At 40.0% G+C, this 25,154-nt stretch overlaps 2 protein-coding genes across 13 annotated transcripts in view; one reads left to right on the forward strand and one right to left on the reverse strand.

Annotated features, from left to right (window-relative positions):
• INTS12 (integrator complex subunit 12) overlaps positions 1-19,705 on the reverse strand; it is a 31,621-nt gene extending 11,916 nt beyond the window's left edge. For 6 of the 10 annotated variants that reach the window (XR_009486188.1, XR_009486185.1, XR_009486187.1 and 3 more), the window contains exons 1-8: positions 19,561-19,705; positions 18,029-18,182; positions 13,354-13,517; positions 11,410-11,556; positions 10,744-10,931; positions 6,868-7,027; positions 5,420-5,572; positions 2,959-3,610 (exon numbers count right to left, since the gene is read on the reverse strand). Coding sequence is in view for 3 of the 10 variants with exons in the window: in XM_059844212.1 (XP_059700195.1) it covers positions 3,029-3,610; positions 5,420-5,572; positions 6,868-7,027; positions 10,744-10,931; positions 11,410-11,556; positions 13,354-13,509 (1,386 nt within the window). In the remaining 7 variants the exon portion in view is untranslated. Of the gene's footprint in view, positions 1-553; positions 2,453-2,661; positions 3,611-5,419; positions 5,573-6,867; positions 7,028-10,743; positions 10,932-11,409; positions 11,557-13,353; positions 13,518-18,028; positions 18,183-18,898; positions 19,206-19,462 lie in introns of those variants that run through there. The other 4 variants (XR_009486189.1, XM_059844212.1, XM_059844213.1 and 1 more) reach the window with 4 other exon arrangements.
• Positions 19,685-25,154, forward strand: part of GSTCD (glutathione S-transferase C-terminal domain containing) — a 45,909-nt gene continuing 40,439 nt past the window's right edge. The window contains exons 1-2 of one of the 3 annotated variants that reach the window (XM_059844210.1): positions 19,685-19,757; positions 23,535-23,966. In XM_059844210.1, coding sequence (XP_059700193.1) covers positions 23,556-23,966 — 411 coding nt within the window. In that variant the 5' untranslated portion in view covers positions 19,685-19,757; positions 23,535-23,555. Of the gene's footprint in view, positions 19,758-19,825; positions 20,628-20,648; positions 21,255-23,534; positions 23,967-25,154 lie in introns of those variants that run through there. The other 2 variants (XM_059844209.1, XM_059844211.1) reach the window with 2 other exon arrangements.

Below are 25,154 nucleotides of genomic sequence, written 5' to 3' on the forward strand. Positions count from 1 at the left end.
TGATGTTTTCCAGAAGCAAAGAGCTTTATACGCTATCCAAGATCTGCCTGCAAAGTTAGCAGAGGAAATAGTTTGTTGCTTCAGATAAAATGCTGCCTTTCTAGGATGCATCCTCACTTATTTATCAATACATTAGAACTTTTCAAGCACTATCAAAAACACTAAGAAAGTTTAAAAATACACTTCAAGGTTCCAGATGTCAGCATAGCTTTGTTCTTTTCTAGCTGCTCCTAAGATGGTGACCACTATGAGCTGTAGTGTTAGTGTTAAAAAGTTTGTAAATCACAGAGCCTTGTGTTAGACCTTCCTTTTAGGCACAGGTATCACCAGCATCCCCTAGTCCAGAAAGAAGGAGCACACATGGAACCTAAGTAACCTATAATTTCACATTACTGAGGGTATCAGAATTTGGGCATCTATGAAAAAACCGCCTTATTTAAGTGATAATGAAATACTACCACACCAATTTCTAAACCATTTAAGAAAAGTCAGGTAGCTATTTTTACAGTAAATCACAGAGCAATTTGGTTTGGGGATAGAAAAATCACAAGACTATTTTCCAGTTATTTTTATTAAATAGGAGGCATGCTTCTCAAATTTCAGACGGGCATTCCTTCTTCCTGCCCTACACTACATTCCTCAACCTGACACACAGCTTCAGTCAAACAAGCCTGTAGAACAGACTCCTTCTCTGGAAATACAGTTGTTAATTCCATCCTAACTTTAACATCAAAGCAGAAAGCAACTGTTCCCTTCAATCTTCTCTGTTTTTCAGCAGTGCCTATCTAACATATTCAAGTTAAACACTTGATTTAAAAGACTTGGTCTGTGCTATAATACCTTTCTGATATAATACTTCAAAGAATCACAATCCTAACTGACATTTTTATACCAACAGAAGATGACTTTGTATTTCATTTAGGAAGCTGAGAAAGTTACAGTGGAAGAATGTCTTTTGCTGATGCAAACTGTACCTGTATTGCAGATTTTGCTAATGCAGTGCTATCGATGAGTGCAGCCAGACTTGGCCTTATTAGAGGGAAAAGAAAGGCACAAAAAGCACAGCATCACTTATTTCATTCTGAATGCAGGGACCCTACAGTCAATCCATGCCAGAGGTATAGATGCAAAGACATCAGGGCACTCTTGGATCAGATCTCAGGAGTATTCTAAATGGCATTAGCTACCACTATTTGAAAACAAGGATCATTCTTCTTCTGCCTCTGTTCACCCCATTGGTGGTACCTAAAGTAATGGGCACAGTTGAGATGAAAGCTCCTGCACTCTCACAAGCAAAGCTTTATGTATGTTCAGAGGCAAGACAGAGGCACCTAGCACCTTGAACACTCCTCTGGGAGCAGGTTTTGCTACTGGAATGAACACTTCACATAGGAGCACTTGGCCATTTAAAGAATCTATCTTCACACTACTTCTTAGTGTAGGCAACAGTTTCCTGATTAACACTTAGGAAGAAAATATGCCTTCTCTTTGCTAATGGAAACTGCATCTGTCTTTTCCTACTATGCTACCATTAAAAACCCTCTGTGCTGGAAAGGAGGAAGGATGGGCTGATCAAAAAGCAGTAAAAGCTCTGGATTCCTCCTCCTCATGCTGTTATTTTTACACAGCCCTGGAAGCTGCAGGCACTACAAAGATAAAATCTTTCTTTTTTTTTCCCTCCACAGGAAATAATGGCTGAAAAAATATGCAAATTTTCCAGGCAGCTGAGGCAATCCTGAGTAAATGAAACTATTCCTTTGGCTGTTTAAGGAACTTAAGCCTAAATCTTAATTGTGGAGCAAGGAAATGAGGTATGGGAGATAGCTAACACGTATCAAGCTTTAGACACACTATTAAAATATAGGATGGCAAAGAAAAACAGTAGCTTTCACCTACCTATGCCAGTCTGTGTGGTAGGCTGACCATGGACAGATGTCAGGTGCCCACCCCAGCTGCTCTGTACTCACTCCCCTCCTCAGCTGGGTAGGGGACATAGAAAATAAGATGGGTCATAGGTCAGGATAAGGGGAGTGAGTGATCACTCACTAATTACCATAATGGAAGATTAATGTGACTTATTACCCATCAAATCAGAGTACAATTAGGAGAAAATAAAACTGCCCATGCAAACCCAATTCAGTCCAAGATCCTTTCATGTTTAGAGATACTCCACTCATCCCAGAAGGAATGGAGGGAAGTTGCCAGGTGCTGGTCACAGAGAGCAAGACTCAAGGTCATTTTCCAGTGCCCACCTTGAGCCAGCTCTAAGCTGAACACAACCTGGAGCAGTTGGGATGAAGAGAGGGAGCACAAACCATGAAGAACAGCTCAGGGGTAACAGTGGAGAGCTGGAGTACCTGATACTTCTCAAATACAGGATGGTTCTCTACACTTTAAGAAAACTTGCAGACAGTTTTGACTCTCTTCTGTTCTTTTTAGTTGAAGTTTCTCACTGTATAAAACCAAAACAGGCCAATTTAGCAAACTGCCAAACCAAAAATCTCAATCTAACTACACTGTTGTTGAACAGTTAAATTTTGAAATTAAAGTATTTTTTCCTCTAACAAGCTTTATAATTTGAAGCAATAAACTCTGCACAATACTGAATATCTGAAGCATTTTAAGTATTGAAATATGGGGCAAAAGAAGAGTGGCAATGACTTCCCAGATTAACAACCCTTTTATTATTAACATTTAAGAACGACGGTTTCAGCAAGTTCAATTTATTAAGTATCTACACAAATGTGGAGGTTTTAATATTAAAAAATACCCACCATCTTCAATTTCAAGTTTCAGTGCTTTGAGCTACAAAACCAAGAGCATGTAATAATGAATTCTTCTAACATATTCAACTCACAGATTTGGAAAGGCAGAAGGAATACCAGAATTATTAAAGTTCGACCTTCTGTATTACTCAAGGTTTGGGTTTCCCTGATTTAACCTCTTTCAGTACAGTACCTGGGGGATTTCATTTAAGAAAAACACCGACGCCACCGTCTCACGGAACACAGCCAAGCAAGCAGCCAGACTACTTCTTGAGCTTCTTTTGAGCAGCCTTCTTCTTGACCATTTGTAGCCGTTTCATGGCGTTGAGCTGGGACTCCTGCGAGGTGGGGCCCTTCAGGGACGCCGGCTGGTTGCCGGTGTCAGCCGCGGCTTTGCCGGCGCCGCCCGCGCTGCTGCCCCCGGAGCCGCCGCCGCCGTTGCCGCCGCCGGCCGGGCCGCCGGTGCTGGGGGCGGCGCTGCTGGGGCTGGGCAGCCCCGCCTTGCTCACGTTGTCGCTGCTCACCGAGCGGCTCAGCGTCGTCTTGCCCAGGGTCAGCGGCGGGGGAGGCTTCAGCTGAACGGGGTTAGCGCTGTTGTTGGCGGAAGCTATTTTGGCCCCCAGTCCCGTCTTTGAAGTCGCCAGCCCTGACAAACCCACGGGTTTCTGGTTATTTGAAGAAGCTGCAGGTTTCCCGCCGGCACTCTGTGCCGTCGATCCCAGTTTGGCAGTTGATGGGTTGGCAGAGGAGGTTTTGGCTGCAAAAGCAGCCCATCCTGTAAGGCCACTCGTTGCTGAAGAGGAAACGCTTGTACTGGCAGAGTTCCCCGAAACTGCTGCTGAAGTCTAAAATAAATAAGCATTCTTATTATAGTAGCATCTATTTGTGTAACACATCGCAGCAGGAATACACCGAGCCTCTGATTCAGTTCTTTTCCCAGGAACACCCAGTGGACAATATTTCATCACTGGTCACCCCAGTTGAAAAGTACTAACAAGAACAGGAAAGGATGCCAGGTGCAGCCAACTTTCAATCTCCTAAGCACACAGAACATAGTATCTCTTCTCCCCTTCCTTCTGTACACTTAGCAGACTACCACACAGCACTGTGATCCCTCCATAAACAATAAAAGCCCAAATTTGTGAACTATATAAAAGGTGGTGGCTTGGCTTCCTTTTTATTTGTTTACTGTTGTTACCAGGTGTCACTTTTCAACAAGCTGACAGATGCTCAGACAATAATCAGACACTGAGCAATTAAGTATTGCATTTATTTTAAGAAACTGTCAAAGGAGCAGTATCCAATCTGTTTCCTTTCTTCTTGGTTCTTAGCAATTTGTACCACGGATAAAATTAAAAAAAACCCCTACTATCCTATAGTCTTTTCCCATTCAGGTACTGCATAAGACAAACTTTCTGCAAACATAGGTTCCCTTTGCCTGTGAAGCACTGTGCTATCCACACTAACCAAGTTCCCACACCTTAAACCCTACAATCCCCAGGCTTCAGGTGAGGATGATATGTTGATTTAAATCAGAGTTAGATCAAATGGCAGAGTCAAAACAAAAACTAAACCCCTCTATTCAAGTAATACTTCTTTTATAGTATACCCACTCAACTTCTAAACAGTAAAGTCAATGGAAGAAATCAGGCCCCAGGTCTTACAACCTGTTTAGGCACATAAATAACTCTATTGAGGTGAAAAAAGTCATTCACAAGCCTAAGTGCTAGAGCAATACCCATCCTAGTATTCATGATGGTTAGCATCCAGGGAGAGCAATGGCAAACATAAATTTGAGCACATGAATAATTGCTTTGATTTTCAGATAAAGCTGTGTTTTCCTAAGAAAGGGTCATGCTTTATTAGACTACTCTGTTATTTATTACACTGCTTCTGGTTTACCACCTTCGACCAATTTGACCTCTTGACAATAATTTAACTTGGAAAAACAGAAACATGAGGCAACACAGAATCAAAGAAGAGAATCACAGAACGGTTTGGGCAGGAAAGGACCCTAAAGATCATCTTGTTCCAACCCACCTACCATGGGCAGGAATGCCAGCCCCTAGATCAGATTATATTTAAGAAGCTCCTAAATTAAATCTCACAGAGTCAGCAACACTTTCCCTACAATGGAATCACAGAACCATCACGGCTAGATAAGACCTTCAAGATCATCAAATTCAAGTGTAAACCCAGCACTGTCAAGGCCACTGTTGCCATGAGAAAAAGCCTTCAAAGTGTCAAAATACACATAACTTACTTGGCTAGAGAGAGCAAATAATGCATTTTATATGATCCATAAATCACAGAATGGTTCAGGTTGTGGAAAGGACTTTGAAGACCATCTAGTTCCAACCCCCTCTGCCACAGGCAGGGATGCCTTCCACTAGACCAGGTTGCTCAGAACCCCACCCAGCCTGGTCCTGAACACTTCCAGGGATGGGGCATCCACACATGAAGTGAGTTTTTTTCCCCCCATTCTTTCAGTGTTCATGCAAACCCACTATGCTCCGGTACTACTCAGTTCACATAGTGTACTGATGACTATTTTCAATTATGGATCTTATGTGAAAAGATTGGTCTAATTGAAAAAACCCTATTATCTGTGCAGTGAAACAAACTCTTCCTCTGGTAAATTTAAACTACATTACCTTGACTTCTGTTCTCTTGAATGCCAGAAAAGCTGGTGGGGTCTCAGGCTTTAACTTGATTTCTGGTTTCTTGACCAATGGATCCTTCAAAGCTGGTGCAACTGAAACCACTGCAGGAGCTGGTTTTTGAGGTGGTTTTTGTGTCTTCTGAGCCTGTGTAAGAAGGTAGGAAAAAAACCACCCTGAATAAGTTATGGACCACATAACATGGACTGTTTTGACTGTTAACAAAAAGCATGAGCATTTTAAGATTGCAATCTAGCCTTTACAATTTCAGGTTTAATAGTCCCTGAGAAATGAGGCAACAGGGGATATGGAGATGTGCTGGGTATGGTACTGAGGACAGGGTTCAGCCAAAAAGCAACCTGAACAGAGCTTGCTATTTCAGTGTGGAAAGAGTGGCAGTGTTGACACTTGGAGAGCAGGAAAGCACTGGGCCTTTACAGGAACAAGGCAAAGACAGGTGAACTTGCAGAAGGCAAGGACATAGCCCAGCAGTACTGGGATGTAGGCTGCAAGAGCCTGCTAAGAAGTGGCAGGCAAAATGGCAGAATTCATGCCAAAACAAAAAAAAGGAAAGGCCATACTGAAGGCAACTGCTCAAGGGCTAAACTGGCTACCTTGTGCAGGAACTGACCTCAAGCAAACACACCTCTGAGTTCAAAGGCCTGATGATCATCACAATAATCATATATTTCAGTCGGTGTTGGTACATTCTAGGCCAGGATCTTACTTTGCCTTCTTTCCTTGTTTCTTAGTGGAGCCATTTCAACAGGTAACACTCACTCAGTTATCAAAGAGTAGTTTCAAAACACATTTTCTGCTGTGTTTTTCTGTATTCTGGGTGTGATTTTAAAACATTAGAACTAAAGTCAACAATGTTGCATGCACTCAAAGCTCTTATGTTTCTTTCTCATAATGAGATGAGTGGGACTCTGGTAGGCTACTGTTCAGTCATGCAGATAAAAATATTAAAAAAAAGCCTTTATTATTATTTTTTTTTAAGTGGAATGTGCTACCCTCAGCTTATTTTTGACCCTGAGAGCATTCAACATGTCAGATTGAAATTGGCAGTCTTGTCCTACAGGAAAAGAACCAAAGCTGAGAGGAACACTTACACTGCAGAGCTATTACTAAAAGCTGAGTATCTCCTGAAATAAAAAAAACAGAGGTTTTAACTTCTGCTTGCCAAGCAGGAAACAATCCTATTTCACTTTTCTTCACTCACCTTCTGATTTTTAAAAAGCTTTGTTTAAGAAGTGCATTACAGAATACTCCTTGAGATGCTACATTAAGAACCACAGCTGCAGCAAGGGAAGCACTGCTGAGAAAAATGGCTCTCCAACGTGCTTCCTAAGACTTGTCTAACCCAGGAAATATTCTCACACAGTAGAAATAGCCTGCTGTATTCAAATAGTGCTCACACGAGACAAAAAACTGACTCCTACCATTCTCTTCATCTGCCTGGTACAGCGGGCACAATACCAGACAAGTCGAGGATCATTCACTTCCTTGTCTGTCACCTGAGGTTTATGGCAATCCTGGTGGTAGAGATTATGGCACTCCTGACACTCCACTAGCTGATTCACAAAAGTAACTGTCATTTGCCTGCAGAGCAAATAGTTAAGAACAGATTATGGGAGAAAGCACTTAGAGGATTATCCAATTGTTAAAAATTTTGCAAGGCTTAGGATAAAAAAAAAAAAATATTTTTCCTTTCACATATATTTTCTACCTGTGGCAAATTGAATGTATTCCTTCCTGTATCAGTTCTTCCTAACTAACATTTTTGAAATTTGGTATTTTTTAAAGGCAATTTCTTTCAAGAGATTTGAAGACTTCCATTCTATTAAACATGTATATGGCAGTCTTGATTTCCCTGTCTGATTTTTAGCTTAGAGATGTAAGTCTTGCCTGCTTTGGTTCACCTGGGCATTTTATGGATACATCACAGCACACCAATTACAACTCCCTCATTATAATAGCATATGAGGGACAGTCTCCATTTGGGTAATTTTGCTGTCAGCTGCAGAGCAATACAGTTCAAGAACAAATAATTTCTCAATGACAAGCATGTAGGAGTGCTTCCTGCTGCAGGATTTAAAAGCATCATCACCCAAGCTCTATGCTACTTTGAAGATGTTTTATTAGCCATCCCTTTGGTCTCTACCCCATAAACAGACACGTGGAATTTGAGATAATACCAGATTCATGGAGAGATGGAATAGAAAGGATTAATTGTGCAGTCCTGCCTTGAAGCAAACATGCAAGCTGGTGCTGAGGGCTTCATTTTGTGTGGGCCTTGCTGAAAGTAATCACGCTGTATAAATGACACATTAGTGATATATACATGGCTGGGAGTCTGCCTGTGAATTACCCAAATACCATTTTCCTAACGATTCCTTCTTTCAGATGACAAATCAAGCTATTTAATTGCTAAGCTGCTTTTGCTCATATCCCCGAGGAGCAGGTACCCAGGTAACCATGGAAACTCTATTTGTAGATACGTGGGGAAAGGTAATCCCTTATTTCTTTATATAACAGAAAAACATAGTCTGAAGGTATTGTCCATGGAACATTTTCTAAGAAATATTTCTCTTTTAAACAGGCTACTTAAAAACAGAAAGGGAAACCTTTCTGAAATTCTAGGGTCCATTATTTTACATTCAGCATATTTAAAAGATGCTTTGTTTGTTTTTTATTCCTAAATAAACTGGATCAGAACAAAGAGTCTCAAGGAGGGAGACTCACCCTATTTTAAAACTACAAAAACCAATCCCCAAATGAATAAAAACCTATGAACTCTTCATGCTCAGAAACAAGTTAAACCACTTACTTTTAAATTATAAGATAACTAAGAAACATACCTAATGATTTTTTAGGTTTTAAAACAAACAAGTATTGAAACCTAAAAACCAATCAAGCAAACAAGTATTCATAGAAAATTAGGTTGTTATTTCCAAACCAGTCTTTTAAAAATAATTTTTTGGGAGGAAAACTTTGCTATCATCTACAAATTTCATGTAGTATTTCCTGTAGTATCTTCTCTTTGTACAACTGAGGAGCCTCCGTAACTGCTGAGTTGTCCTGCTTTTCCCAGCCTACAAGTACTGGAGAGGATGAAGTTATTTTAATACTTCTCCCCTCCTTAGGCCTAACTCAGTAAAAAAGAACAACTAACTTCACATAAAAGAACAAGAAGAAAAACACCACAGGCATTAACATTAATTGCTCCTAATCACTATGAAAATACATTTGACACTTGGCAAATCTTGAAGAAACATTTCATGCCTCTGCTTTAGTTTCTACATCTCTAAAAAGGAATAGTTAATATTGAAAAACACTTTTTTGCATTTGTGAAACCACAGCTGGGTTCTTGTTAGCTTGCCTTCTCAAGCAATATAAATATAAACTCTTTTGCTGTGAACTCTACCAACTCTGCAATTTGACATGTTTTCATTCACAAATGTTAGAATAATTGAGTTATTAAAAGATGTAATTTTAAAAACATACAGGGATGTTATTATTTTGGCTCAAGGTATTACCCCAAAAAGGGTGCAATAAATAGACGAACATTGACCAATGTGGATTCAGAACTTTAAAGCACAAATCCTCTGAAAAACATCCAGTCCAGTGTGAGCTGGACATAGAGAACCATGTGACATCAGTTTCAGCATGTTCCATGTAAAATGAAAACAATCCAGAGTGTTGGGGTGACTGTTGCCACTCTCTCTAATGAGCTGTTCCTTCCCCAGCAGTGCTTCTCCCTCTGTCTGGCACCAGAGATATTTTAGTTAGGAAGGGCAGACACATCTTTTACAAGAACACTCACATTGGTGACCATGAACAGGAAGAAGCAAAGCTTCAGCAGCCAGGTTAAATAAACACAGATTGTGGAACAGCTAATGGAGCCATGTATCTGGCCTGTGCCTTCCAAAGTCTTGGCTGCACTGGGCACAGGAGTTGCATTTTCTTTCTTCTGTTTCCTTACTTTGCAGGCATTTCTCATTATGCCTGCAAGTGTTTTTCTTTGCCAGGGAAGACACAGAATTATTCATCCACCTCAGTCAAGACTGTATAAATGAAACTTCATTATCCCCTCCTGCCAAATAAGGTAATACCTTACTATTTTTAGTAGCATTTTAACATACCACTGAATGGGGCTTTGCCTCTTTTAGGAGACAGCAAAAATGGAATTTGCAGGAAAAAAGGTAAAGTTCAGATATTTATATACTTCTTCCTTTTTCAATGTCTATAACAAGAAACTAAATATTTGATCTAACACATGGGAGTAACATGAAATCCCATCAGACCCCAACTGGTCACTGGAATAATCATCTGTAACTACAGACATTTATCCTCTGTGCACTGACAACACTTCCCTATTTTCACAACAGGAATAACCATGGAAATGATGAAAGAATAATATTATAGCACACCACTTCCCAACTGACTCAAGCTGAGCTAAAATACATACTGCTGCCAAAAGGCCTGTGCCTCTTCTCTGTCCTGGCTCTGCACACACGTGCCAGCATAAGCATTTGCTCTTACTGAGCTGACTGAAACCCAAACCTACTGAAAAACCCACGAGGAGAGCTGATCCAAGGGCTGATTGAGCTGATCACAAACTCTACTGGCAATACACCCCCCTAAACAGTCCAGGGAAGGAGGTAAAATTGGGAGAGCCAAACTGCTCCTTTTGGCAGCATTGAGGCCTAACAAGGATATAAATGATCTGTGAAACAAAATCCTGGTGTGGGTGATTTGATCCTGAGGTGGCTATTCAAAAGTATTTTGTACATCTGTTAACAAGAAATGGACTGCTAGTACCAGTTAATAAGTCCAGATTTAGAGCCCTTACTGGAACCTAAAAACAACCTGTCTTCACGGCAAGATATATTTGCTGATAAAACACGGCTGTGCGTAAACTAATGTCAAATGAGTAGGAAAAGAAGAGCAACACATACAGATCTCATACTAATACCACCTAAAAGTGCTTTCAGATGAGAACTGATTTTTTAAAAATGCTTATCGCTAGCCATTAATATTTTGTTTTTCAATAACTGAAAAATGTATTTGTCATGATAGGCTTTGCATCTTATCTAGTTTTATTTTCACTTGTCCTTTCCTGCAGAAGAAAAGCTCGTTCACTCTAAAAGTTCCATTTTCAAGAAACCATTCTTATTCATGAAGGAACCTTAAATGTATTAATTTTGGATATTAAGTGATTTAAGTTATTTCTGGAATTAAAACTTTGAGAAGCATTAACTCAATTAAAAAAAAAGCTAACTAAACCTAGCTGGAAAGAAGCAATATTGACTTACCTGCAAACAACACAGGCTAATCCCATTTCCATGGCAAAGTCATCAGCACTGGTTTCCTCAAAGCTAGATAAATCAGGCATGGATAAATCCTTGCTTGTCTGAACTGTAATAGGAGAGGAGCGAGCCTCTTGCTTCTCTACCCTGGGCTTCTTTGGTGCATCAGCTCCTTCAGCAGGATCCCCTTTTGTCTATTAAACACACACACAATGTGAAAATGCAACAAACTAGCAGATTATTAAAATGAGTTTAAATGGAACAGTTATATCAGCAGTATAAGAAGGTGTACTTTATGCAGCATACACACAATGAATTTTCTTTAATTACATATTTTCTTCAAAATATTTATGAACTAAAAGCTCAAGCTCCCTTTTTGTACTTCACCTCAAAATCCTTGAAAAAGCTTTGAGAATATCACATTTCAACTTCCTACATTTTAGTAATCTTTTATGAGATAATCTCCTAGGATTTAAAACACAGAATGGTTTGGAAGGCATCCTTTAAGTCCAACCTCCCCACAATGAGCAGGGAAAACAATCACAGGATAATTACAAGAAGACATTTATTAGATTGCCCGAATGGCAACATGCCTGGCTATTGTAGCTCACAGGCTAGAAGAGTTGAAGATAATATGCCAAGTTATTTCACTAGAGAACAAAAATAACTTACTTTATCTGCAGATCTCTTTTCTGCTTCTTTTTTCACCTTTTCTGATGCAGTGGGCTTGCCATTGTTGTTGCCAGAAGGCAAACTGGATGAAGCTTTAGGCTCTTGCTTAATGGGTTTGGTGACAGATACTTTTGGTTGCTCTACTTCCTGGAAACAGAAACAAAAATTGAAGCCAAATTCTGCTGTTGAGTTCCTACCTAATTTGCAATTAGTGAGATAACAGGACAGGCAAACAATATGCCATACAACACTGATCATCTCCATATACACTTTCTATCAAAAAAACATTTCTTAAAATAATTTCATATTACATCAACAAATTAGTGTTTGAATTGCACTCGCCTTTCTGAGGAAAACTTGCTCCTTTTCCAAAGACAGATCCTCTTTGGAACATTAATTAAAAAGGAGACATTTCTGCTTTTAAAATTCAAAGAGGTAATGAACATGAATTTTCAGACAGGTTTAAGGACAAAATTCAATACAAGCTAAAAACACAAGCCAACAACAGATATAACCAATCAATAATTCATTCCTTCATGGAGAGAAATATTGACCTCCTCTTAATCTCAGTCCATATTTGTCTATCAGATTAATAAATTTAGATATCAACAGAAATCAATTGTTCTCATTAATGACACATTAATGTCAGCAAATGGATAATAGTCAGGAGAGGCTGTAAATGAGTTTCAGTCACACTGATGGACATGAGCAAGGTAATCCCTCTCAGCTGGTAAGACGGGAGCAATTCTCTGCTGTATACTGGGACAGGTCCTAAGCCCTGAGCTTCAGCCCTCCAAGTTCCTTGACTTGACTGTGGTAATCCTGTGCTCCCTACTCTCTTCTTGGATTTCACGGTCAACCACAAATTCACCCTGCAGCCTGCAAATGCAAGGAAAGGAATGCTTGTACTTTTTTTCATTTTTGACCTTTGCAGTCCTGCTGCTATTGGATATAAACTGAAAAGAGAACAAAAGATTTCTTCCTCTGGCCTGAGCCTCAGTTTCACCTGAGGGCAGGTGACTTCCAGCCAAACTGTTATTAGAATTGGCTTCCCAAGCCTCTTTGCATGGTTATTCTGCTCCCTGCTTCCTCTTTAAACCACACATTTCTTTTTTGAGCTCTGAGATGACAGGCACCTGAGAGTTTTGAGATCTGTGTTAGGTTTCAGGGAGTTAACAGAAAGGAGTTAGACCACACAGTAAAGCATGATGTATGCTGAGCAGTACTAGTGCCTTTCAGTTATTTGGAGCCACGTAGAAATGAAATATTGCAAATGTATCAGCATACAGACCATCATTAGAACACAGCAGGCTGACATGCAGGCATCCTAGGGGAGAACAAGAGCTCATTATCCATATGGCAATACACAGCAGCACGAGGATGTCCCCACTTGGCTATTTCCATACGCTCATCTCAGAGTCAAATATTCTCTCTAGCAGGTGTTGAGTGATTTTCAGTAGATGAAAAGTAATGTTTGTCCATTGGACAGCAATGGTTTCAGCCTGCAAATAATTTCTGCTTTGAACCATTTGGTGGTTTTCTACTATAATTTCATCAACAGAATTTCAAGGAAAGAGATACAGCTTTATTGGTAAAAAATATTGTTTCTTATTTCTCTGTGGCAAATGTAATCTATATCTTAAAGAACTTTTAGCTCTGAAATGTAACTGCAGAAATAGGTAAATTTGGGTGCACCTTACACAGCAAGTCTGATATAATGCTGAATATCTCTTTTAAGTCTTGGTGGATCAACAAGGTAAAGAGATTTTTTTCCCATTAACTTCCATTAATTGAAAGGATTATGCTGTATGGAAAAGGAGAATGATGAATGTGAACATTCCATAATTACTTTTTCCTCAACTTCTGATTTTCAGCTGTAAAAGAGGAATAGCAGGAGCTTTATTAAGGCACACAGAAAGGAGCCATGCTCCCCAACACCAGTACCTTCTGAGAGGGACGATAGCTCGAGTCAGTTCCTCTGGCCAACGACTCGTCAAGAAGTGCTTTCAGCTTTTCAGCAGAGTCCTTGCTCTTGGAGTGCAAAAAGCCCAGGGCTTTCAGAAAAATGGGATCCAGCTCCAAGTTCACTGTAGCAGCCATAGTTGTGTCTTCAACGTGAATTAAAAGAAAAAAGAAAAACAATGACAACTTTATTCACATGGAGCATAATTCAAACAGCATGTGGCAAACAGACTATTTCTTTTATTTTTAAAATTTAACTATATTAAACTACAGCAAGGATTATATGGGAATTAATTATCATTAGAAGATGGCTGTGAACTTCAGTGCTGTAGAACTTAGAATATGACTGGACATCTGAAATGTCAAATTCATTCTTTGGCATATACGATATTCAGAAATGAAACTCATCATACTTACGTAAATGAAAAAAAATCATATTCTTGATATTTCATACATAAAAATATTGAAAAGAATGCAAAAGAAATATTAACTTCAAGAAAAGCAATTACCACCCTTCTCCTTAACACTTTTTGCACATACAGTGATTTCTAATTCATTGATCATTTAAGAGCAACTAGGAAAAATCTTACCTGTAGAAAAATTAACTTTTTAAACTTCTCAAAAGAACAGCTCATTGCAGCATGTAAGATATAAACAGCTAAGTGTGTATATATATATATAAAAAAAATAGCTGAAAAGTACATTTTTAAATTTAGCTGAAACAGTGAAAAAATTTGTAATTCAGATTGTGACCTATCCACATACTCATGTGACAGTCTAAGTGTCATGTCAGATAATGACTATCCAGAGCTGCAAGATGCCACAGTGTCCATGGAAATAGAATAAACTGAGGAAAATGTTACAATGACTTTAAAAAACTGTTTGCCTCATAGCAATATATTCCTGCACTCTGGAGCACTATGTTAATTTCTTTAAAAAAACTCTAAGGAACAGCATTTACACCAGAAATTGTTCCTACTAAGATAGATACCTAACTTAAATAAGTAAATGACAATTAATAATTTAAGAAATAACATGGGAAGTTTCCTGATATTTTCTAAAAATGTATGAGAACTGTTATTGTTAATAATCCTTAAAAGTCTCATTTAAAACACACCAGGATGTTTGTGGGTTTGCGTTTTTACCTACAATAATCTAGAAGACATTCTTGAAAAGCCTTTCATCAGTTCTTTCATCAAAAGCACTATATGGACAGCTTTTTCAGCTGATGAATTCCATTTCATATTCATGGCAGTGAACGTTTACCTCTCTGGCCTAAACACCAGCACTGGCAGGCTGCTCCCTCAACACCTGCCCACAAGTCCCCAGGAACCTTTATCTCATGCTGAGCTTTCACGAGACACCAGAGAATCGCTTGACTGAGATCATCAAGGAGTTCAACGTACAGAACTTCATAGGGATTTTATCAATGGACCCAGCAGAGAGTTAAGAAACCTCTTCAAGAGCATCCTCTCTCTTCCTTAATCTTTGCTACTTGACAAATCATTTTCTGGTGGTCACAGAACTTCTGCCAGGAAGTGCTACCCACCAGCTACTCAGCTGTACCACTGATCAAGCACAGACTGCAGCGCAAGGCCCGTCCCGGCAATTCCGTCTCTCTCTGATGATGACAAAAAGTGAATTCACAGAGCACAGAAAGCACATACCCTCTTTTCTTTATCCATCTACCTCTGATAAATGTTCAGGCTGCTCTTGAGATCTGTGGGTAGATAATGTCCCACATTTCTTTGTTCTGTGAACATGCCTTCCAAGTGTCAGCACCACACACTCTTAAACCAGGACTCTGCTAAACCTGCTGTTGAATGAAAACCTCAGAATCGATACACTAATTTCAGAAATTTTGTAGAACTCCCTGTTAAAAAAATTGTTCAAGTTCTTCTCTGAGCAAAAGAGGAATTCTGCTAGGAATATATACTTGTGTACATGAGAAACAGGCAGCCATTCACAGGCATTCTCTAATATTTTGAGAATAAATGTAAACATAATTGAATTTTCATCTCTCTGAAGGTAACACTTCCTAGATTTGTTTCTAGCTCTAGCTTTTTAAAGACGTATATTGAAAGGAACTGTTAAACCCCAAATTTCAAAAGGGTTCTCCATATTTATTCCTTTATTTGCTATGTAATTGCAGCAATTCTTTCTCTGCTCTTGAGGACAATTATAATGTCCCAGGCTACTGCAATTACGACTAAGATATCACAAGAAATTTCTCATGAGAAGAGAGGAAACTGGGCTTAGTAAACAGTTAAAGTCTGCTCAGTTTAGAAATGCATTTTCAAATTTAAAAAATCTATTAGTGAGTTAGAGAAGGGAAGCATATTCAAAGACGAATACATCAATAACTGTCTTAAAAACAGCATCATCTGAAAAAAGCAAATTGATAACTATGCTCTCCTTATGGGACCATAATAACACTGCTGTCAAAAAGGCTACTAATAACGTCTGTCCTAGTCCAAAAAGCAAATTATTGCTTTTGGTAGTGGCCCTTTCCAGATGTTCACAGCTCAAACTGTTTTTAAGTATCAAACAGTGGACTGACACTTATAAACCTAAGATCCAATTTCATTCATTCATGTCTTAATGCACAAACTGCTCCTCTGGCAGTCAAGTCAGCATACAGCAATGTGAAGCCTTGAGACAAGGACAGCAGAGTGTTTCAATGATGATGCCATAGGCTATTCTGCAAGACAGACCTCCTTGACTTTCTTCTTGAAGTAGAATCTTAGTATAAGAAATAAAAATTAAAATGCTATTTAGAAAAAAGTGAGTATGACACTGTCTTTTCTGCATTAGATTGAAAATGCAGTTGAGAGATCAGAGGGCTGTGTTAAAACCCTTGAACCCTGAGCAGAACAGGGTTCTGCACCAAGCCAGCAGACCCTTTTGCAACCCAGCATTCCCCCATCAGCCTAACCCTAAAAGCACCTTTCTCAACCTAGGTCTCTTTTACCTCCCAAGATGGACTATTCTAAGTGATTTAAATATATGGGGAAACATAGATGTCATTCAGTGAGTTGTTATTTTTAAAATATCCAAGAAGTTTAGGATTCTTTCATTTCTTTAGCATACTATTGTCTTCTGTCAAACACAATCAACCTTAACTGGGCACTCTACAGAACACATGGTCTTTCAGGGTTTTAACTTAGAATTTATAGGGTGTAGGAGCCCTCTTCGTTTTTTCACTCATTTGCCATCTACTGTTTTACATACCTGCCCATGTGTTATTTTATTCATCATAACTTGCAGCGAAATGGATCTACTTCCATTACATTTTCAGATATGGTCATATTTTCAACCATCTGTCTCTGAGCTCCTATTCCTATTATTTTCTGAGGCAGGTGTACTACTAAAGATGTTTTTTCAAGAAAGTACACCTCTTCTATTTACATTGCAATGGTATTATGGACTTTTGCTACTACGCCAACCTTTTATAGACTCATCAATATTTTTATTTTTTACTGCCACTTATGATTAAAAGGCCTTTCACTGAAATATCCATTTCAGCTACCTTCAAGATATGTAGCAGTTACCTTAAAGCACAGTCACATGAATCAACAGCTTATAGTTCCTTCCAACACACTCATTACACTGTTTTTCATTTACTACCATATAATCAATTCACTTTTCCCTGTCCTTTTGTTCCTCAGAATTTACCTCCTTCCTGACTACAGCTATTAAGAGTGACAGTGGCAGATTTTGGTTATTTTCCAATAGTGCCTCTTACAGGTCACTTTCAGATCTAATGAGTCTTAAGAAAGTAGATCAAGGAAAATCTTAAAAGCAGAAAAAAATGAACTTCTATTTTCAGTTTTTGCTACTTAAGTATCTTAAGCAGCACTTGATTTATGACAGGATAATTTCTCAGTAACTTTCCACAAGGGACATTTCAAAACTCATGCACTTCAGTAGTCTGGATAACTGTATTAATGAGAACAATTGTATTAATCAGTTCTAATTTCCTTGTCATCATCTTCAAAGAATCTTTTGAGACACGTATAAGATCTCCTGCTATGGAGTTACTAGTACTGGCATCCTTAATTTTACATTCTATTCTACAACATATTTTACAATGTTCTTTTAAATTAGTATTCCAATCAATATCACTGTAACCAGCTTATCCAATATTTAAAAAATTACACTAATGCCCTATATTTGCTGTTTTTTCCACAGAAACAGTGAATTATTTCAGGATTGCAGAATCATTCCTTGTGGAAGGGACCCCACATGGTCGCCCTCTGCAACCTCCTGTTCAATGCAAAGTCAACACTGAATTCAGACCAGCTTGCTCAGGACTTTTCCAGCTGGATCCTGAAAATTTCCAAAGACAGGAATACAAAAACTCTTTCTGGGCAGCCTGTCCCAATGCCTCACTGTCCTCATTTCTTTGTTTTGAATTGGAGGTTTTAAATCGTGCTGTCTCTCATTCTCCCACTGTGCATGTGAGTACAAAGACTGGTTCTATCTTTCCAATAATATCCTCAGGTAAATGAAAACTTCCATTATATCCCTCTAAGCCCACAGCAGATGGTATCCAACACTCCCTCCATCTCCAGATCTAGCTATTTAGTCACAGAGGTCAAGCCAATTGATCAGGCATGATTTATCCTTGGTAGATCTGGCTCTTTCCAGTTTTTACCTTCTTTTGCCACAAATGGCTTCCTCCACGATCCTTCCACAGCAGGAAGGAATGAGGCTGACCAGTCTGTAGTTCTCTTGCTTGTCCTTCTTGCCCTTTATGAAGATAATATTTGCCTTTCTTCAGTCTTTGGGATCTCCCCCAGTTTCATGGCCTTTAAAAGATGACAGAAAGCAGCTTTGTGAAGACACTGTCAGTTGTTGGCACCCTTGAATGCAGTCTACCTGGGCCCATGGACTTATCAGGGAAACAATCCTGCTACAATCCTCTTCCACAACTTGTAGTTCCTCCCCTCCTTAAGCTCTGCCTTGTGGCAAAAGGCCTTGGGAGACCTTACAGGTCAAGTTTGTGGCAAAGAAGACATCAACTATTTGATCTGGTCTGCTGTCACTAACAAATTTATTCCTTGCAGCAGTGGTGACAGATTTTCCTTGTGAATCCTTTTCCTGATAAATGGCATGATCCTTGTGAGTGCCTTTCAACTCAGGGTATTTTGTGATAACTGTACCTGCACAACTGAGATTTGCTAAGCCCTGCTGCTACCACTGAGCATCAATATTCTGCAGAAAATGAACCTGAAGACATTTCAACACATTACTGCTCATTGGCTCAAGCCACTGGTAAACTGAGTACACCTCCACTACTGTTTTCACCTTTGCATTATTCAACGTCCACACAGAAACTTATCAAGTGTACAAATTCCTGGATATCATCCTCCCACTAATTTCTCAGAGAGAGAAGCAAACTTTAGTTAAAAACTAATTTCTGAAACAGTTATGCCAAAGCCACAACGTGACCCTCCGCAACCTACTCGCTGCAAATTTCTCCATGGGATTTCTTTTTACAAGGAAGGAAGGAAAAGCCTCTCACCTGAAAGCATCACTTTAGAATGCTCAAAAGAATAAAATACCACCCTGCTACAACCATTATTGCCCCGCACGGACTTCCTCAGGGCCGTGTGCCCAGAGGGGCCGTCCCTTGGCACCCCCGTGTCCCACAGGGACAGCGCGGCCGCCGCTCCCTCCGGGCCCCGCAGGACACCCAAAACACACCCGGGCCCGAGGGAGAGCGGCCAGCTGTGCCTGAGGGATCCCTCTCGCTCCCTCCTGCCAAACACCCTATTTGTCACAACTAAACTTACCCTTACTGTCCTGTCCCAACCCCTTTTTTCTCGTCCCAAACGCCTCTTCCCGCTCCCAAACCTGCTCTTCCTCCCCCCACCCCCAAATTCCTTTTCTCCTCCCCAGACCCCTCTCCCAATCTCCCTCTTCCTCCCCGCTCCCAAACCCCTTTGCCTCCTCCTAAATCCCTCTTCCTCCCCTCCTCCCAAGCCCCTCTTCCCGTCCCAACCCTAAAATTCCCCCTTCCTGTTGCCAAACCCGCTCGTCCCTCTCTCAGCTCCCCTCTTCCTTCATCCTCCCAGTCGCTCTCTACCTCCTCCCAATCGCCCTCTTCCTTCTCCCAGATTTCCTCCTCCCGATCATCTCTCTTCCTCCTCTCAAGTGCCCTCTTCCCGCCCGCTGGTGTCTCACCGGAGACGAGGAGGAGGAGGAGGAGGAGAAGGAGGAGGAGAAGGAGGAGGAGGAAGAGGAGGAAGGCGCCCAGGCAGGTCCGCCACCACCGCAGTTCCCCCGCGCAGCGCGGGCGGCGGGCGGCAGTTCCGGGCGGTGCGTGCGGGCCGGGGCGGCGCAGGAAGGGGCGGAGCCGGGGCGGAAGCGGCCGGGCCGGGGTAAGGAAAATTAGCGGGAGAAAGGGCAGGATCCAGGGAAGGTGGTGGTGGAAAAGTCCCGGGGCTGGTTTGGCAGCGCTACCTGGGCACCGAGAGCAGCTGGGAGCAGAGCCTTTAGCGAGCGGGGCTGCGAGGGAGCCCTGGTTCGGTGGTGTCGCTCTCCGCAGCAGCCGAGCTCAGGCGTGTGGCTCCGTGCCCCGAGGAGTCCCGGCTCCGTGCCCCGAGGAGTCCCGGCTCCGTGCCCCGAGGAGTCCCGGCTCCGTGCCCCGAGGAGTCCCGGCTCCGTGCCCCGAGGAATCCCGTCCACGTCTGGCTCTCCAGAGCCGTCCCCAACTTTCACTTCATTCGTAGAGCCGCCTGAAGTTCGGGTCCGAAGCTCTTCTGTGCTTCCCCTTTCTGTGCAGGGGTGGCCCTGAACGCATCCAGTAAATGGATCGTCTTGGATAGAAATATAACTCCGGGCTCTCAAGTTTTGTGTCTTGAAGCACAAATAATGCTTTGCACTAAGTTAAATATTTGCCGCGTTTTTAAGTGGCATTGTGTTAAACATTTCTCGAATTCTAACGTGTCTGCTTATTAGAAGTTCTATTTTACTGTGTAGTAATCAACAAATGAATAGGATCTTTTTAATGGACTGAAAGGAAGAGGATGTTTATGTAGTTATTTAGTTGTCTTTAACTTTTTATGGGGAACACTTGTTTTTAAAGCAGTGTTTTTCTTTATTACGTTGTTAACAGGGCAGCTGAGTGAAACTTAAAGTGTTTAGAGCATGTTGAAAGGGAAAAGAAAATGGTAAAAAGCAGCACTGCTAAGGAAAGTTACACATACATAATATTTATAATTTTTAAGGAGGTGTCTTTTTTACCAAAGGTAGGCAACATTATCTTTGTCTCTTAAGTTTTGGTGTAAATCCTGTATTGATCATTGCTTTTCATTTTCCCTCTTTCAAACAGTGGCTACTGTAAATATGGCCAATAGAAAAAAATCCATCTCTTCCTGCAGAATTTATGGTCCAATTAGAGAAAAAAGTGCTGGGAAAAATACTGTGAGCAAGTAGCGCAATGTCTTACTAAGTTTGGTTAGTTCTGTATTGCACATTTCATTTTATTGGGTATGTCTGCATCTGCTTTTGTTCTCAGTAAGCTGCCAAGGGATTAATAAACACATTAAATGGATGGGTAGTAGTTTTGTGAAAAGACTTAAGTGAGAATGGGCAACGAGGTGGGCTGTTAAGTCTTTGAAATGAAAATCTGTGCATAAATCCACAAGGAATATAGACTCTGCAGAACTGAAGCAGTGCAGAAAAGCACCTGTATTGGAAACAAAAAATATAGGAAGCGACTTTATAATGTCAGTGCTTAGAGACAAAATGTTGGAAGGAATTCTCAGAAGTAAAATATGGGAGAGGAGCTGGGTGTGGCAGTGTAAGGATGTACAGCTCAGTTGAAGTGATTCAAGAAGGCCTTTCTTCTCACAGGAAACAGTGAGGAAACAGAGGTAAAGTCACTTATTGAGCTTCTGGACAGATTATTTTAGTTTCTCTTCTGTGAGAGATTTGAGAAAAAAATTAGCCAGACTGTAATTTTCATTGTCATAGACTGACCTTAAAAAACCCCAGAATCTCATAGCCAACCAAACAACAAAGCCCTTAAGGAAAGATGTCCAAATTTTTGGCTTGCCCTAGGACAGACTTCCAGTGTGACACTGAACTATAAATTCTCTTTGTGCTTTTGCTTTTTCATGTGTGTAACAGGAACACAGGAAACTTTCACCTTGCAAGGGTCTTTGAGAGGAAAGTCTGTGAGATGTTCAGTTACTGGTGTGGTGGAGGGACACAGAAATGTTTGCAATAAATAACAATTCAAATAAATCCATAATGACCAAAGTAGCAAATTGCAGTCATTATGGAAGCCCAGTTTGTTAAAATTACTTGTAAGTAGTTTTTAAAAATAAATGGTGAGTATGGGTGATTAATGGGTGGAAACTATAGGATAATATACTTTGGAAATAGAAACCTTGTCAGAGTTTACCAAAATATTTAGCAGTTTTGCATAGCATGAAAATGACCAAAAAAGCTGACTGAGTCCAGGAACATCAACTAGAACAAATTGAGTGATGTGGTGAATGTGCATGTCTGGGTGGTTTGCATGCCCAGCAAAAGATGGACTTGTGAGCTCTTTGAGTTCACATGGAGAACAAAAATATTAACCCAAGTGCATATAAGAGTACTTTTTAATATTGAAAGAGAGACTGTAGTTGAGAATAGCAGTTTAAATGCTAGAAGCTATGGGTGTGACTATGGTAGCAGTAACTCTTCTTGATTTACCTCTCTGGATTTCTACCACAGATGTGTACTTAGGATATAGAGTCTGTCTCAACTTCCATGCTGTCAAGATTTACCCAAATAAAATATCTTGTGGTGAAGTATGGCATTGTTTACTGTCCTGTTCTTTGTGTGGCAGTGTGTTAATTAAAGAAAAATAACAGTACTCATAGCACAGCCACTGTTCTTGGCATTTAATGGTTTAAAAATGTGTCACTGTAACAGACATTAGTATTCTTAATGTCAGGTGGACTTGATTTTATTCTTCCACTCCCTCTTTTTGGACAATTTGTTTTGGTTCTGTGGTAGGTAATGCAAAGTAGTAAGTGTGATGTACATGTCTATATGGAAAAAAAATAAATGGAATAATCAAGGTGTATCAAATTAAACCTTTATTTTAGAATACTTGCATTTGTAAAAATCCAAGCAATTGTAATTGTGCCAAGACCTTATTAATCTAGTAATGTGAAAGACTGATGCTGTTTCAGTGTCACTCGTGCTTTATATATATGTGTATAAAACCCTATTCTGGCCTCTCAGCCACATTTAAATTTCTCTTCCTCACTGCTCGAGCTGTGGCCTGTGTCACTTGTGGTAAGAGGGCCATCTAGTGTCTGAGGCTTTTCAGTGCCACCTGTCATCTCTCAGGTAATGGGCAATCCTGCTGAGTGATGGAGCAGAAAAATTGCTGCATCAGTGCCTTATGTTAAACTCCTATGGAATACTGTAGTAGGAAAAATGTAGCTTTCAACCCGCTGTAAGGAAAATTAATGTGGGTTTTTAATACACTGAGAAGATACTCATTTCAGCTCTGCTACTTTTGAATTGGACTGTTTTAAAGTAGTTGGTGTGTTTGAGGTGTTCATGTAGTATCATGAGATGAATGTTTATGAGTCCTTCAGTTTTTATCTCACCCAACTCTAGATTAATTTTTAATACAGAAACCAACATTATTCCCCATGGCCTAAATATCTGCTATAAATGCCTTTTAGCAGTTACAAAAAGACAAATGTTTGTATTAGGGAACTGGCTGTTGTAGATATGTGCTTGGGAACTTGTTTTTTTTTTATAATGCATGGTTAATATTGTGAGAGATTTTAATGTAAAAAACCAAAACCTTGCTTTAAAATGTGTATGCACTTAAAAATTGAAAATAAAACATTTTCTTTAGGTTTTAGTTGATGTCAGAAATATTCTAAAATGTAAAAAAAAAATTTACAGAGATCATTTTCCTATCCATGATCTTGTATGTGAAGAGACAGTGTAGATGTGAAATCATTCTTTTCTCTCAGAAAGGGGCCTGCCAATTATTCATGCAAGATGTCTTTAGTAGTGTCTTATGTTAAAATCAGTTGTAGCAGATAGTGAAAGAACCAGTGATTTGAATTTTTTTTAAAACTTTTTTTTTAATTCTGTCTTCTTTTATGGATGTCATACTCTGATTTCTATTTCAGGAACTTCATCTCAGGAAGACGATGAAAGATAATGTTGCTGAAGAACATTTATATTTGGCTTTTTCTCATCAGTACAGAGACAGTATCTTCCCTCTTCATACATCTATCTCACTGTTTTTGCTATCCTACTGTGACTGCAAATTATTTAAAGTTTTCTTAGTGCCAACCGGCGAAGATGTGGGTGAACAGTGTGTGACAAAAAACCTCGCTGGCGACCTCGAGGTCCACTTAATCTCCAGGTGTCAGCTTCCAGTGGTTGTGCAGAGCTGCAGTTTGCCTGCTGTTGTCGTGAAAGATGACAAATTCTGCCGAGCTGGGCTTTCTGTTGTCTTAAGACATATAATACAGAAAACATTTGAGGCAGATCCATCTAAAAAGGAGGTTTTGGAACTCTTGGGCTTTAAGAAGACCTGCTTAAAAGCCTGTGCTGAAGTGAGTGTGTCTCTCTTTTAGAAACATTGATTGGTTTTTTAATAAGCACTAAATGCTCTCAAGTAGACTCTTAATATTGATGTCAAGTAAGTTCTTTTAGTAAAATATTAATTTGCTTAGAAAATGCAATTTTTTCTATGGAGAAGTACCTGTATTTTGGCACAAAGATGAAAAATAATTATTTTTGAAGATACTACTTTTTAGCAGCACAAAAATAACCTTAATGTTAAAAAGTAGGTCAGATCTTTGCTTCATGTGTAGCAGTATAGATGAGTTATAAAGTTTGAAGTAAACTAAGAAATATCTAATTTCTTGCTGATTTTAATTTCAAGAGCTCTATATATTATTAGCCTTCACTGTCAAGGTGGCTTTTGTGTTTAGTTTATCCTCACCAGGTTGTGTAGTGTCTTTTCAGCAGAGTGGCTACCTGGCCAGGTGGTCAGTCCCTAGCCTGTACCATTCCAGGGGATAACTCCCTCCTAAGTGTGGGGTATTCCAAGTTTCACATCAGTTCCTCTCAGCTCATTCTGTAGTCTGTGCAGGCTCATGTGAATAGCAGCTCTGCCTTGGAGTTTGTTGGGAATTTGTTGTCTGCTCTTTTCAATTCCGTGTCATCCTTGATGGGAGTGTATTCCATCTCCCTCCTCCAGGTAAAGATGATGAAATGGGATAGGCCTCAGCATAGACCCTTAAAGATTTCCACTCCTAGCTGGCCTCCCAGTAGAGTGTGAGCTGTTAACCAGCAGTGTCCTTTGAGTTGAGATGTCAGTCCATTTATCACGCAGCAGTTTGCTCATCTGGCAGCTCATCCATCTAGACTTGCCTTCCTCATGCCTCTCAGGAGGCAGAACTCCACCCTGGCATTATCCTGTTTCCATGGTTGCCATTGATCACCATGCCACAGCTTTGTTCCTTATGAGTGACACAGCCACCCTAATTTTATGTCAGTAAGGAAATAAAAATATGCTGTACTGGATAACTGTTCTGTTTTATATAAGATTTAGCTTCCTAACTCTGCTGTTGTAATAGCAATACAGAAATATTTTGAGCTTCTGAGATTAACAAAGAATGTATTTAAAGCTGGAATTCCTTTGCTTGAAGTGATTGAGTAACCAAAGTAACCAAAAGTTACCCTGGATTTTGTTTCTCTTTCTGTAGAGACATTAATTAAGTAAATGTTTTTGACAG

This window comes from Haemorhous mexicanus, chromosome 4 (genome assembly GCF_027477595.1).
Source record: "Haemorhous mexicanus isolate bHaeMex1 chromosome 4, bHaeMex1.pri, whole genome shotgun sequence".
Lineage (NCBI taxonomy): Eukaryota > Metazoa > Chordata > Aves > Passeriformes > Fringillidae > Haemorhous > Haemorhous mexicanus.